The following is a 13,665-nucleotide window of genomic DNA, read 5'->3' as shown; positions in this document are numbered from 1 at the left end:
GGCCGGCACAATGTGCGTTTGCACTCCCACGGTGGTAAGTACTGATCGGGAAGTGGTCTGTGACTAGGGTGGATACAGTATGAGGAAGCCAGGCCAGGTTTGTCGGAATACTGATTAATCAAGGCCAGTCAGTAGGGCCGACATATGTGAACACTGGAAGAAACCTACAGTCATCACTTTGCGTCGACACTCTCTGGAAAGCAGGAAGTAAGCTTTTGGTGAGAATGGAGCAGAAGGTGACTTGGATGTTTGGATAGTGCAATGCAGTGGAACCAGTAAGAAATAGTGTGACATTGTGAGTGTTTGACAAGTTACTTCATCTCCCTTAAAGTCGTAGTTTGTAAAGTAAAAACAAGATTGTACTTTTTCTATAACTGGTTAAATTTCTAAAGAAATGGGAATATAGTTAAAACAAAGTTTGTGCGTAAATGTAACATGTTCAACTGAAGTTGTTTTAATTTTTAGCAGTAAAAAGTCATAAATTTGGAAAAACTAGGTCTTAGAAATAAAGTTTCAAAGTAAAAAAAATGAATGCCGGCCGCAACCGGCCTTTAAATATGAACGATGAGTCTTTCTGCCAGATGCAGCGGCAGAGGGATGGTCACGCGTCCGGCATGTCAATGCTTTGGGTGCAAAATTATAGAGGTGAGATTCCTCCATTTTGTAGCTTCCAGCAAGCAAGCAACTGGACTGTGTGAAGAACTGAAGATGGGTCATTTTGTAATAAGGTAGAGAGGGCCAGAGATACAAACAGAACAGGATCTCACAACTAAATCTACTGGAAAGAGCTTCTCAGGAGAGTCCACGGTAGGACAAGGCAGTGCTGGTGTGAGCTGTATCCCGAGCTCCAGGGCCTCTGGTGAACAAACAATTAAGGAGAAACTGAAATTGGGAGCAAAGCAATATAAAGATGATTTCTTGAGGTATGGCTTTAATTGTGCCAATGCAAATCAGGATGCAAAGCCCATGTGTGTTATATGCAGGGAAGTACTGACAAATGAAGTTTAAAACCTTCAAATCTTCAAAGACATTTGAAGATTAAGCATGGAGAGTTCGAGGACAAACCTCTTGATTTTTTTCAAAGCATGCAGCAAGAATGGAAATCATCAGCTGAAGTCCTTAGCAGAAATGTAACATTGAATGACAAAGCAAGAGAGATTGTGAGGACCAAGTAGGCCCTCCTGCCACATGAAAAGTAAGCAATAATGGTGTCTCACGAACGTCGGCCAGCATGGGTCTCGAAGGTCCGCTGGTTGGTAAAAGTGAGTCCCGGGAAAAAAGTTTGAAAAACACTGCTCTCGGTGGTTAAGGTTGTGGAAGTTGTTGTTAACGGATTTAGCTTTTCATCATGTCTGTGCCTTTCTTTGAGAAGTCCGAAGGTCAGGAAAGGCACCAGCCCAATGCGTGTCTTTCTGTGCACAACTCTTTTGAAAGACAGAAACGAAAACAAAAAAAATGCAGGAGAAACATCAGCAGGTGGGCAGAGAAACAAAGTTAACCTTTCGAGTCCAGTATGAATCTTTTTCAGAACTGGACTCGACTACTAGAGATGAAAACGTCAACCCTGTTGCTCTCTGCCCAGAGGCTGTCGGAGTTTTTGCAGCATTTTCTGTTCTTATTTCAGATTTCCAGCAGTTTTTATTCTGTCGAAGACAGGACGGGCCGAAAGGTTTCCCGTGCTCGATTTCGTGGCAATGAAGAGTGCTGCTGCCTGTCACTCGTGGGCTCGTTAAGGATGGAGGACTTGATCCGTGTTGCTGAGAAAGTGCAGAACGAGCCCGTGAGCAGCGGATGGCGCCACAGCTTCAAGGCAGCGGCGCCGGGCCGTGCCTCACGGGGTGGGGTGGGTGCGGGGGAGGAAAGGGTTAAATTGGGCGGCCGGGGGGGAAGCTAGTTTGAATCGAGCTGTGAGGCTGGAGCTTGGTGCAGGCGGCAGCTGGAGATGTAGCCCACCAGCAGCAGCAGCATTAAATATGGACGGCCTCTCGGCTGGACTGGTCTCGGCGTCTGCCTGGTCTCACTGAGAAATCCAGGGAAGGATGAGCCAGTTTTCTCGGTCCGCCGCCCTTCTGCTCTGCTTACTCGGCTGCAATGTGTGGAAAGCCGTCACTAAAACCTTACGGGAGCAACGTGCACAAGGTAAGTGCTGGCAGAGGGGAAGGTAGGGGGGATAACTCGAGGTGTTTTTCCAGCGGGCTCGGCGACTCCTTTATTGTCATTTTGAACAAAAAAAAACGGGAGGAAGGAGGAGGAGGAGGAGGAGGAGGGGGATCCGCTGAGGTGGGAACAATAAGCAACGTTTCTCTCCGCCTGTTGTTGTTGGGGGGGGGCTCAACCTTTTCAAGGGTTACTATCCGGGCCATTTCCCTGAAAAACACCGATGATATGTTTATGTAAGGGAAAGTTGCAGCAGGAGCGCTGATCTGAGAGACCAGGATGCTGCAGGGATTCGCTTCACTCGGGAAGGCGCTCAGTCGGTACAATCATTTCATCTTTTTAATAATAAAATTAAGGGGCGGTCTGAGGAATATTTTAAGGGATTGTGAGTTATATTTTGGGGAATCCAAATGTGCAATCCGGTGTACATTGTAAAATAAATCAATTGCTCTTGAAGTTGGACGTTAATCGAGGATCACGGCCGCATTTCCTGAGCGTCGGTGCCGCCAGGAGCTTTCACCTTTTTAAATCCTCATCTCCAGCGCCTTGTTCACACCATTGACGCCTCATCTTGTAACACGTCCTGTGTCAGCACCAGAAACAGCCACAGACCAATGTAATTTTTAAAAAAAGTTTGTGTGTTTCTGGCATATTGCGTTTTGCTGTGAAGCCTTTTCCTCCCCACAAGTATCAGGCTGAGGGAATCTATCCAAACCACACTGTCATAATTGTGTGATGTGGGTTCATCCACACATGCAGTTTCAAAACAATAGTGGACGTGAAATATATGCATCAAAGTGGCTTTATCTAAAGTATTGTTCTACTCGAGACACCCCGTGTGTTTCATTGCGTTTGGAAGTTAGAAACTGGCAAGTACATATAATCCATCCGAAAATTAAAAATGAATCACTTTGACTTTGAAAAGATGTTTAGGGCCTAGCATGGCTTGGTTTCCCTGCACCATGATGGATGCCAGTGAAATTATATCTCTGGGTCCAATGACTTGTCTTCTGCAGGTGAATCTTGAGAATTTCATAGTGGCATCAATTATGAATTTATTACATGCAGTAATGTGTATTGAAAAGGTGAATGTGGCCTAAATTAATTTATTCTGCTGCTGGTACTTAGCCCACATTATATTTTCTCCAAGAGTAACAAGTTAATAGTGGTACAGCAAATTCCAATATATGGTTATGTCCCCTGTCCCTTTTTTCGTGAAGTTAATTGTTGGAAATTAGTTTGCAGGAGGAAGGAAGCAGATTTTGAAAGGTACCATTTATAAAAAATGTTGAATTTCTTTGGCGTGTGTGCTGCTGGGAATGTCAAACCTAAAGTCAATTAAATATTTAACAGTCTTCATAAAGATAAGAATGAATCATAACTTCTAGCGAGAAGACCTATTGGCAATGTCATTTGTTGAAGATTTTAGCATTAATTGCCCATAAATGGCAAACAGTCGGGACAGTTGTCCAAATAGAATACATGCTCTCTGGTAGTTTCTACTTCAGCAGTTCATTATTGAATGGAGGCCATTTCTTACATTTCGTTCCTGGGAGGTAGGGAATTTTTATTGTGTGTTGCTGAATGTTTATTGCCAAACCATAGTTGCCATGAAAAGATGGTAAGCCTGCTGGAACTGGGCAGATCGTGCTAGAAACGGAGTCCTGTGACAACGATGAAAGATCAGTGGTATATGTCCAAGTCAAATGAGGATGTTTGACTGGAGTGAAACTTGGTGATGGAAGTATCCCAATGGTTTTGCTTGTGGAGCCGAAAGCTGCTGTTCAAATAAGCTTGGTGAATGCTAGTAGTGTATTCTGTTTATTACCTACAGCAGCCAAAATGTGCTACTGGTAGGGGTGGATGGTATGTCCAATCGTGGGAAACATTGTTTCTGATAGTTACTCCATCTGAGGTGAAGGAACATGAAGTGAATCGATGCCCTTGGGCATGAGTCCTAAGTCAATATAACTACAGGTGCTCTCTTTCACATTTCCTTCCCTGGGAGGACACTACTAAAACAAACGAGTAACCTAGCCAACTAAAGGCACATGTAAATGTTAAGCAGTAATTTCCATTCTCGTCATTGAGACAATGACCTGTGGATTTTACAAATTGTGGAAGACTTGTGTTGGAAATCAGCAAATTAATTTCTGGAGAAGTTTTTTAAATAATGCATAAATAAAAGTTTTGTTTCCAAGAACTGTTTGAATACCCTTGGTTGACTGCAGAACATGGCACAATTTTCTTCCCATTGCATGGAGTGTGAATAAAATGCTTGCACCCCAACCCCCAAATTTTGAGTAGCCGAGTGAATGAAGGTGCAAGTAATGAATTGAAAGTCAGAATTTGCATCCTCTCACTGGGTCACTCCCCTAAATCCCTTTTTTCTCTTCTAAGATTGGATGAGGTTACTTCTGAAACTCCCAATACTATGGCCATATTTTAAAATAGCTCCCTTCAAGAAAATATTCATGATACAATAAAAAAACTATTATATTATCCACTTACTGAACTCTTCTTTGTGATAGAGATCTGCGTGGTGCAATTTTCTTTAGACAGTCGTGTAAAATAGATGATAGTTAATCAGGGGAGATGATGGCATAGTTGTATTGACCTAGGTTTGAATCCCACCACTGCAGATGGTGAAATTTGAATTCAATGCAGTAATCTGCATTAAAAGTTCAATAATGACCATGAAACCATTGTCGATTGTTGTTGTAAAATCCTATCTAATGTCCTCTAGGGAAGGAAATCTGACATCCATACCTGGTTTGGTCCACGTATGGCTCCAGTACCACAACAATGTGGTTGACTCTGAAAATACCCTCTGAAATGACAACTCAGATGGACAATAAATGCTGACCTTGCCAGAGACAACCACATCTCTCCCGCTTTTTGTTTTGGCCTTGAAAGTCCTTAAAAATCCTGCAAAAAATCAGTGATGGGGGCAACAAATGAGAAAATTTGCTAGAAATATATTCTAGCAAGATATTTCAAAAGGAACAGAGTAAATAAAGTGAGCATTGGTCCTCAGTAAGGGGAGTTAATGATGGAAAATAATTGGAACAGATTTTTTTTTTTGCATCTGCCTTCACTGTAGAGGAAACAAATAACATCCCAGAATTATTTGTAAATCAGAAGCTGAAAGGGAGGAAGAACTTAAACCAATTACAATCACTAGGGAAAGAGTATTGAGAAAATTATTAGAACAAAAATCTTACAAGTCCCCAGGTCCTGATGGACTTCATTTTACGGTGTTAAAAGAAGTGGCTGCGCTGAGATAGTGAGATAGTGGATGCGCTGATTTTAATGTTCCAAATTTTCCTAGATTCTGGAAAGGTCCCATCATATTGGGAAAATAGCGAATGTGACTCCTTCATTCACGAAATGAGGGAGACAGTAATAGGAAACTGCAGGTCAGATGGCTTAACATCTGTCATAGGGAAAATGCTTGACTCTATTATTAAGGAGGTTATAACTGAGCTCTTTGAAATCTAAGTGAAACCAGTTGATGTGTTATACTTGGACTTCCAGAAGGCATTTGACAAGGTGCAACATCAAACATAAGGGGCTTGATACTCCGTTGGCAGCATCCTCTGTTTCTTTGCCCCCCCATGGATTTCTTGATGGCGTGGAGGTGCCCACAATGGGAAACCCCATTGGCCGGCTGCCGGGACAGAGAATCCGCTGCCAGCGGGGTGTGCTGCAACAGAAAACCGGTGCAGCAGGATGGAGAAACTTGCCAAAGAGGTTATGTGGTAGGGGGTAGCCAATGAGCATGGATAGGGGATTAGTTAGCTAACTGGAAACGGAGCACAGGCATAACTGGGTCATTTTTGGGTTGGCAAGAGTGGAGTGGCACAGGAATGAGTAGTGTGACCTCTACTATTTACAATTTATGCAAATGACAACCAAATGTATGGTCGTTAAATTTGCTGATGACACAAAGGTAGGAAAGTAAGTAGTGAAGAAGACAAAATGAGTGTGCAAGGAGACAAGATAGGTCAAGTGACTGAGAATGTTGGCAGGTGGAGTATAATGTAGGAAAAGGTGAACTTGTCCACTTTGGCAAGAATAATAGAAAAACAACGTGTTATTTAAATGGAGAGAGATTGCAGAACTGAGGTACAGAGGCATCTGGGTGGCCGGGTATATGATTGACAAAGTTAGCATGCAGATATGGAACGTAATTAGAAAAGCAAATGGAATATTATCATTAATTAATTGCAAGTGGAATGGAATATAAAATTAGAGATGTTTTGCTATAGTTGGATTGGGTGTTGGTGCGATCATTTCTGGAGTACTGCGTACAATATTGGTCTCGATATTTAAGAAAGGATATAACCATTAGAGGCATTTCAGAGAAGGTTCACTCAATTGATACTGCGGGGCCTGTATCCATTTAGAATTTGGGTGATCTTGTTGAAACATAATAAGATCCTGAAGGAACTTGAGAGGATGGACACTGGAAGGACGTTTTCCCTTGTGGCTGTGATTAGGACAAGGATGCACACTTTATAAATAAGGGGTCACCTATTAAGATGGAGACCAGGAGAACCTTTAAAACTCTCCCAGAGAACGGGAGAGACAGGGGGCGGGATTCTCCATTGGCTGATGGCAAAATCGGGAAACACGATTGGGCAGAGAATCTGTTCTGACACTGAAATGGCGGCAAGCACCGATTTGACGCTAAATTGCAATACTCCGTTGCTCGACAGCAGTATGAACGCACGTACGGTAAATGCCATTTGCATATTAGCGGGCCCGAACCGGTGTTCTCTGGGCCCTCCGCAATTCTCCACCTCCAGTGGTCCAAATTCCCGACGGCACGGTTCAATTGTGCTTTTAAAAATCATGAAACTGCATCATGGCTGATGAGGGAGAGAGAGGAGGAAGGAGAGGCGTGAACGTGGGGCTGCCAGCCCTGACACTGGCCGATCTGGCTGGTGTGCGGGGAGGCCCTGCCAGGGCCGAGGGTACAGAGCCATGGGGCAGGGGTGACCCCCCACTGAACTGAGGCGGTGCCCAGGCACGGACCGCCATTGCAGTGGCCTGCAAGGCAGCCATCTTGCTGCACAATCCACTGACTATTCGCCGTGGCCCCTGGTTTTGAAGAGTGACACTGGCCGTATGGGTACCCCCGCACACCACCCTCCGCCATACCCCTCGCCACCCAAGCGGCCACCACTCACATGCGGGGCATCAGGCGGCCCACCCAGGGCAACACCCACTGCAATGGGGCACCAGGTGGGGGCCGCAGAGCCTACTGCTAGCAATGGCAGAGCCAGCTGACTGTACACCTAGCAGCTGGTATGGGCACTAGGACCAGAGGCCCCCACGGTGATGGTCACCAGGGCCAGGGGTGCGGAGATGGGGGGGCATGCGGGAGCACAGCCTGCAGTGCCACCTGGGACCATCATGTAGCTCGATGCACCTGATTGGACACAGGGGTACGCACATGTCGGCCCCTACATACAATGGTTATTGGATTTCAATCAACAATGTTGGCCTTTCTGCTGGTCGCTGCAGCCTTGGGGGATGCTGTGCAGCTGTATGAGCTGGGCTGCTTGAGGAGCAGGAAGTTGCAGCAGCAGAGCGTGCAGCAGTGGAGCCTGCCCCAGAGGAACAGGAGGCAGCCGCACAGGATGGAGAGCCGGCCACCCATCAGGTCGAGGAGGTGGACGTGCCAAGGAGGCCTTGTGTGTATCAGCAGACCCTGTCATTCGAGGACCTGCCGGACTGGGCATGCCGTTCAAAACTTAGGTTCAACAGGGAGACAATGCAACATATCTGCCAGATCTTGGTGCATCTGGAACTGTGGAGGAATGGGGGAGAATATCCACTCCCAGGGGCCATGAAGCTGACAGTCACCCTGAACTTTTACGCCACGGAGTCCTTCCAGGCGCTGAATGGGCACTTGTCCAGGATCTCCCAGAGCTCTGTGCACAAGTGCACCCGCGCCGTATCGGAGGCTCTATATGCCCAGTCGGCACAATACATCCATTTCAATGTGGACCGAGCCCACCAGGATACCCAGGCAGTGGGGTTCGCCGCCATCGACGGGATGCCCTGAGTCGATGGGATGCATTTCAATGTGGACCAAGCCCACCAGGATATCTGAATGGCCTGTTGAAAAGTTAATGTCAGCTCAGCTAACAACTTCCTCTGGGTGACCATGTTGTTAATACCGCAAACCAATAATCGCGTAACATTTCTGACAAAAGTCTCTCAACGGTCACAGTACTCCACAATCCTGTGTGGCCTGGATAGAAACTCAGCAAGGGATTCTCCTGGGGTCCTCTCTGCGGTATTAAATCGGTAACGCTGGACTATGTGGACGGGGTTGGGTGAAACTGTTGCCCCACTAAGGTCACAGGTTCATCAAACGCCTTGCTGTCAGACGTAGCTGGGTATGTCAGGCTCCTAATCACCCCAAACATATGCGGGCCACAGGCAGCGAACAAACTACCACCTGGCGCTAGTTTTCGGTGATGTTATTCGCCCGGAAGTAGTAACGCATCCGTTGTCTGTACTGGTTCCAACTTTCCAGCGCAGCATCTAAGACATCCAAACGTCCATAAAGAGGCATGGTGTAACAGTAAAAAAAACTTCCAACCTGTATCCAACAAAAATCCAGGGAGGTGGCTTCAGCAGCATAGACAGCTATCGACTTTAACCGTCATCCCCAGTTTTGTGAGGGCGGAAAATCCAGCATGAGTTTGTAGAATCAGAAAGAAATAACTTTATTTACAATTACATATATACAATAGAAAACTCCCAATAAAGTGACTGCTCCTTTCTTGTTTTTCACTTCCACCCATACAGATGCATTCTCTAATTAACAGTGTCACTTCCCCATCTCTTTTACCTCCTTCCCTATTCTTCTTAAAACACCTAAACCCAGGAACATCTAACAACCATTCCTGCCCCTGTGAAATCCATGTCTCCGTAATGGCCACAACATCATAGTTCCAAGTACTGATCCATGCTCTTAAGTTCATTTCCCTTATCCCTGATAGTCCTTACATTGAAACAGACACACTTTAACCCACCCCATTGAGTGCAACTTTGCCCTATCAACTGTTAGGGCAGCACGGTTGCTTCACAGCGCCAGGGTCGCACGTTCGATTGCTGGCTTGGGTCGCTGTCTGTGCAGAGTCTGCGCATTCTCCCTGTGTCTGCGTGGGTTTCCTCGGGTGCTCCGGTTTCCTCCCACGGTCCAAGGATGTGCAGGCTGGGTGGATTGGCCATGCTAAATTGCCCCTAGTGTCCAGTGGGGTTACGAGGGTTACGGGGATAGGTGGAGGTGTGGGGCTTAAATGGGGTGCTCTTTCCAAGGACCGGTGCAGACTCGATGGGCCGAACGGCCTCCTTCTGCACTGTAAATTCTATGTCTATGATACCCAGGCAGCGGGGTTCGCCACCATCGACCGGATGCCCTGAGTCGACGGGATGCATGTACCCCTACGAGTACCTGCAGATGACAAGCCACTCTACACATCCCCTTGATGAATGTCCAGCTGATACGTGACCATCAGATGCGTGCCAGGCACGTCTGCATTCGATCCCCAGACACTGCACGACACCTTCATCCTGGCACACTCGGCGATTCCCGACATAGAACAGTACAGTACAGACACTTCGGCCCATGATGTTGTGTCGACCATTTATTCTAATCTAAAATCAACCTAACCTACACCACTTCAATTTACTTCTGTCCATGTGCCTGTCCAAGCGTCACTCAAATGTCCCTAATGATTCTGACTCCACCACCTCTGCTGGCAGTGCATTCCACATGCCCACCACTCTCTGTGTAAAGAACCTACCTCTGACATCTCCCCATTACCTTCCACCAATCACCTTAAAATTATGTCCCCACGTGACAGCCATTTCCACCCTGGGGAAAAGTCTCTGGCTATCCACTCTGTCCATGCTTCTCATCACCTTGTGCACCTCTATCAATGCACCTCTCTTTCTTCTTCGCTCCAGTGAGAAAAGCCCTAGCTCCCTCACCTTTCTTCCAGACAGCATCCTGGTAAATCTCCTCTGCACCCTCTCCTGAGCATCCACATCCTATATTGAGGAGACCAGAACTGGACACAATATTCCAAGTGTTGTTTGAGAAGTCCCACCCCCTGGGCCTGCTCCATCCTCCACATCTTGCCGTCCATATCTCCATGCAGTTCTGCAACAACCCGCGCAGGCTTTGAGTGCGGCGCCACAGGAAGATCGTGAGGATGATCCTCGACTGTGCCTTATCTCTGCGGCTGTAGAGGTGAGCTCCGGGGGCGTGGAATCTGTTGAAGAGGTGGCCTTCTGGACCAAACGTGGTCTAAATGTTTGGGCTGGAGACGACAATGGGCTTGCACCTGGTAAGAGATAGGGCCCGTTCGTCGAAAGATAACGGCAGGAACCCACTGGGCACCACCAGCAAAATTTTGAATGAACACCGGGTAACCAGGCGCAAACTGCCGAATCGGCCGATGCCGAGAAAGGTCATGCCCCTGCCGTTCTGGAGTGCTGCATAATTTGCGGCAATGTCTGGGAAAGCCATGTAAGGCAGGTGCGAAGTCTCCAGCCCATTAGGAGTTCCGCAGTTATCGCATGTGGAGTGGTCCTATACGAAAACAAAAAACGAGTCGGTCTACTGGCCAAAGACCCGGAAGGCTTTTCTTTCGGCCCCGTTTGAACGAAGCTCCGCCAACGCATTGGAAGCCGCGTGGTACGGAGCGGTGCGGATATGGCGTATGCCGTCATCTTCATGAACCTCGCAAACTCCTCACTTGTGAAAGGAGTGCCATTGTCCATGACGAGCACCTCGGGGAGGCCATGCGTGCTGAAAGACAAACTCATCTTCTTGATCGTTGGGCCACCTTCTCAATGTCGGCGTCGCAGCCTGACATAACCAGACATAACTCCGAGCCAACATTTTCATTTTGGTCACACCCAGATGCTCATTGTACACGTCCTTTTAATATCCGCTCCTGTTCTTTTTCCGGGACGACCACACGCCTCCCCACAAGAGGATACTGTCTTCCACACTAAATTCTGAAAGCTTTCCGCAACTCACCTGAGAGCTGTCTATGCTGCCCACCATACAGGACTATGTGCCGAACCTTTGACAGGACTGGATTCGTTTGGGTCCACTCACGGAGCTGCGATGCCGTGACAGGCAAGGAGTCCATAAAATTTAGGGTTGCAACCACCTCACTTGTCATGGAGCTCGACATGGGGCCGGTCGACAAAAGCAATCGGCTCAGTGCCACCTGGGTCCCTGGCTTATGCTCTACAGAATACTCGTCGGCAGTGAGCAACAAAGCCCAGCGCTGGATCCGTGCGGAATTGGCTTATCCGCTCTGAAAACTCCAAGCAGAGGCTTATGATCAATCACGATAGTGACGTGATGGCCATAAACATACTGGTGAAAGCATTTCACCGCAAAGACCGCCGCCAGGCCTTCCTTCTCGATCTGTGCGTACCTCGTTTCCGCTGCAGTCAATGTGTGGAAGGCGAAAGCTATCGGCCGCTCGGCTCCGTTCTCCATCTTGTAGGACAGGACGGCCCCAATACCAAATGCGGATGTATCACACGTGATAAACATGGGCATTTCGGGATCATAGTGGGTTAGTAACCCAGATGATGACAATTGCTGTTTCACCCGCCGGAAATCGGTTTCTTGCGGCTGACCCCAAACCCAGGTGTGATTCTTCTTCAGCAGAAGGTGCAACGGGGCCAGCGTAGTTGCCAGATTGGGGAGGAACTTCCCGTAATAGTTTACGAGGCTGAGAAAAGAACGAAGCAGCGAAGCATCAGTCAGGGCGGGAGCCTGTTGAATTGCGCGCACCTTCTTTGCGACGGGGTGCAAACCTTCGCGGTCCACTGGTAACCCAGGTAAACCATATTCTTCATCTGAAAGATGCACTTTGTACGACATAAACGTACTCCAGTCTCTGAGAAGCATCTATAGACACAGGCAGAGGATACTCCAAAGGGCAACCGTGTATACGCATACAGGCCCGTGTGTATTAATAGTTACATATGGCTGGGATGACTCGTATCCAATTTTGTGAACGAGAGTCCGCCTGCAAGCTTTGTGTAGAGATTTTCTATGTGGGGCATTGGGCATCGGTCGAGCCAGGAAGCCGTATTCACTAAGTTTATAGTCGCCACGCAAGCGAACCGTGGCACCTGGCTTCATTACTGGTACAACTGGCACTGCCCAGTCAGCAAAACGGACGGGCCTGATAATACCCAAGGACTCCAAATGAGTGAGTGCTGTTTCTACCTTCTTGAGCAAAGAGTAAAGCACCGGGCGTGCCCGGAAATAGCGCGGCGTGGCTCCCGGTTCAACCTCGATACGGGCTATGGCCCCTTTCATTTTCCCCCAAACCGGGCTGGAATACATCTGGGTACCGCCCTTGTACCTCTGATAACCCTCCAGAACCTGTTTGAAGGATATGCTGCCGCAAATGGCGCAACCAGTCCCGACCCAACAGGCTGAGGCTGGCCCTGCACCACGATAAGTGGGAAATGCCTCACCTGGCGTCCATAAGCAACAGCGGTCATCGTAGTTCCAGCAATATCCAATGGTTCCCCGGTGTAGGTGGCCAACCTGGTCCTGTGTATCGGTTAATGTAAGGGTTTGTATACCCTGCTTGATGTGGTCGAATGTCCTCTGGGCAATCACGGAGACTGCTGCAATAGTGTCCAACTCGTACGGTCACCTTAATGGGTGCCACACGGGCAGCTGCCACAAAATGCAACTGCAGGCAGTCGTGCTCTGTCTACACATCCTCTGCAGTAGTCCCTGCAGGTTCATCCAAACGGAAGGTACGGTACTGGGCTGGCCCCAGTTTCTGTCGGAATGACGGCGCCTCCGGCACCCCAGGACCTGCGTCCGCGATGGGGTCGGCGCCCACAAGTCGGCCACTGACATGGTCCCTCGTCCATCGGTTCTGGAGAAGGCTCCCTTCGGGGAGGAACGTCCGGTGGCCACTGGCATCGATCTGGATGCTGCCTCGCCGAAGGTACAGTAGGGGTGTGGGGCGATGCTTTTGGACGGAAGGGGCTGCGCCACAAGGTGTGCACCTCTATTCCCTGTAGCTCCTGCATTCCCCGTTCTGCGCTCTCTAGGAACAACGATATCTGAATGGCCTGTTGAAAAGTCAATGTTAGCTCAGCTGACAACTTCCTCTGGGTGACCATGTTGTTAATACCGCAAACCAAACAATCGCGTAACATTTCTGACAAAAGTCTCTCAACGGTCACAGTACTCCACAATCCTGTGTGGCCTGGATAGAAACTCAGCAAGGGATTCTCCTGGGGTCCTCTCTGCGGTATTAAATCGGTAACGCTGGACTATGTGGACGGGGTTGGGTGAAACTGTTGCCCCACTAAGGTCACAGGTTCATCAAACGCCTTCCTGTCAGACGTAGCTGGGTATGTCAGGCTCCTAATCACCCCAAACATAAGCGGGCCACAGGCAGCGAACAAACTACCACCTGG

At 48.1% G+C, this 13,665-nt stretch overlaps 1 protein-coding gene across 3 annotated transcripts in view; it reads left to right on the top strand.

Moving 5' to 3' along the window:
• Positions 1–1,895: 1,895 nt before the first annotated feature.
• fam171a1 (family with sequence similarity 171 member A1) overlaps positions 1,896–13,665 on the top strand; it is a 283,483-nt gene continuing 271,713 nt past the window's right edge. For 2 of the 3 annotated variants that reach the window (XM_072508664.1, XM_072508663.1), the window contains exon 1: positions 1,896–2,139. In XM_072508664.1, the coding sequence (XP_072364765.1) occupies positions 2,040–2,139 (100 nt within the window). In that variant the 5' untranslated portion in view covers positions 1,896–2,039. Of the gene's footprint in view, positions 2,140–2,355; positions 2,478–13,665 lie in introns of those variants that run through there. The other variant, XM_072508665.1, reaches the window with a different exon arrangement.

Source organism: Scyliorhinus torazame, chromosome 6 (genome assembly GCF_047496885.1).
Source record: "Scyliorhinus torazame isolate Kashiwa2021f chromosome 6, sScyTor2.1, whole genome shotgun sequence".
In the NCBI taxonomy this organism is placed as follows: Eukaryota; Metazoa; Chordata; class Chondrichthyes; order Carcharhiniformes; family Scyliorhinidae; genus Scyliorhinus; species Scyliorhinus torazame.
Note: the sequence above shows the minus strand (reverse complement) of the source record. Positions and strands in the feature narration are given on the sequence as shown.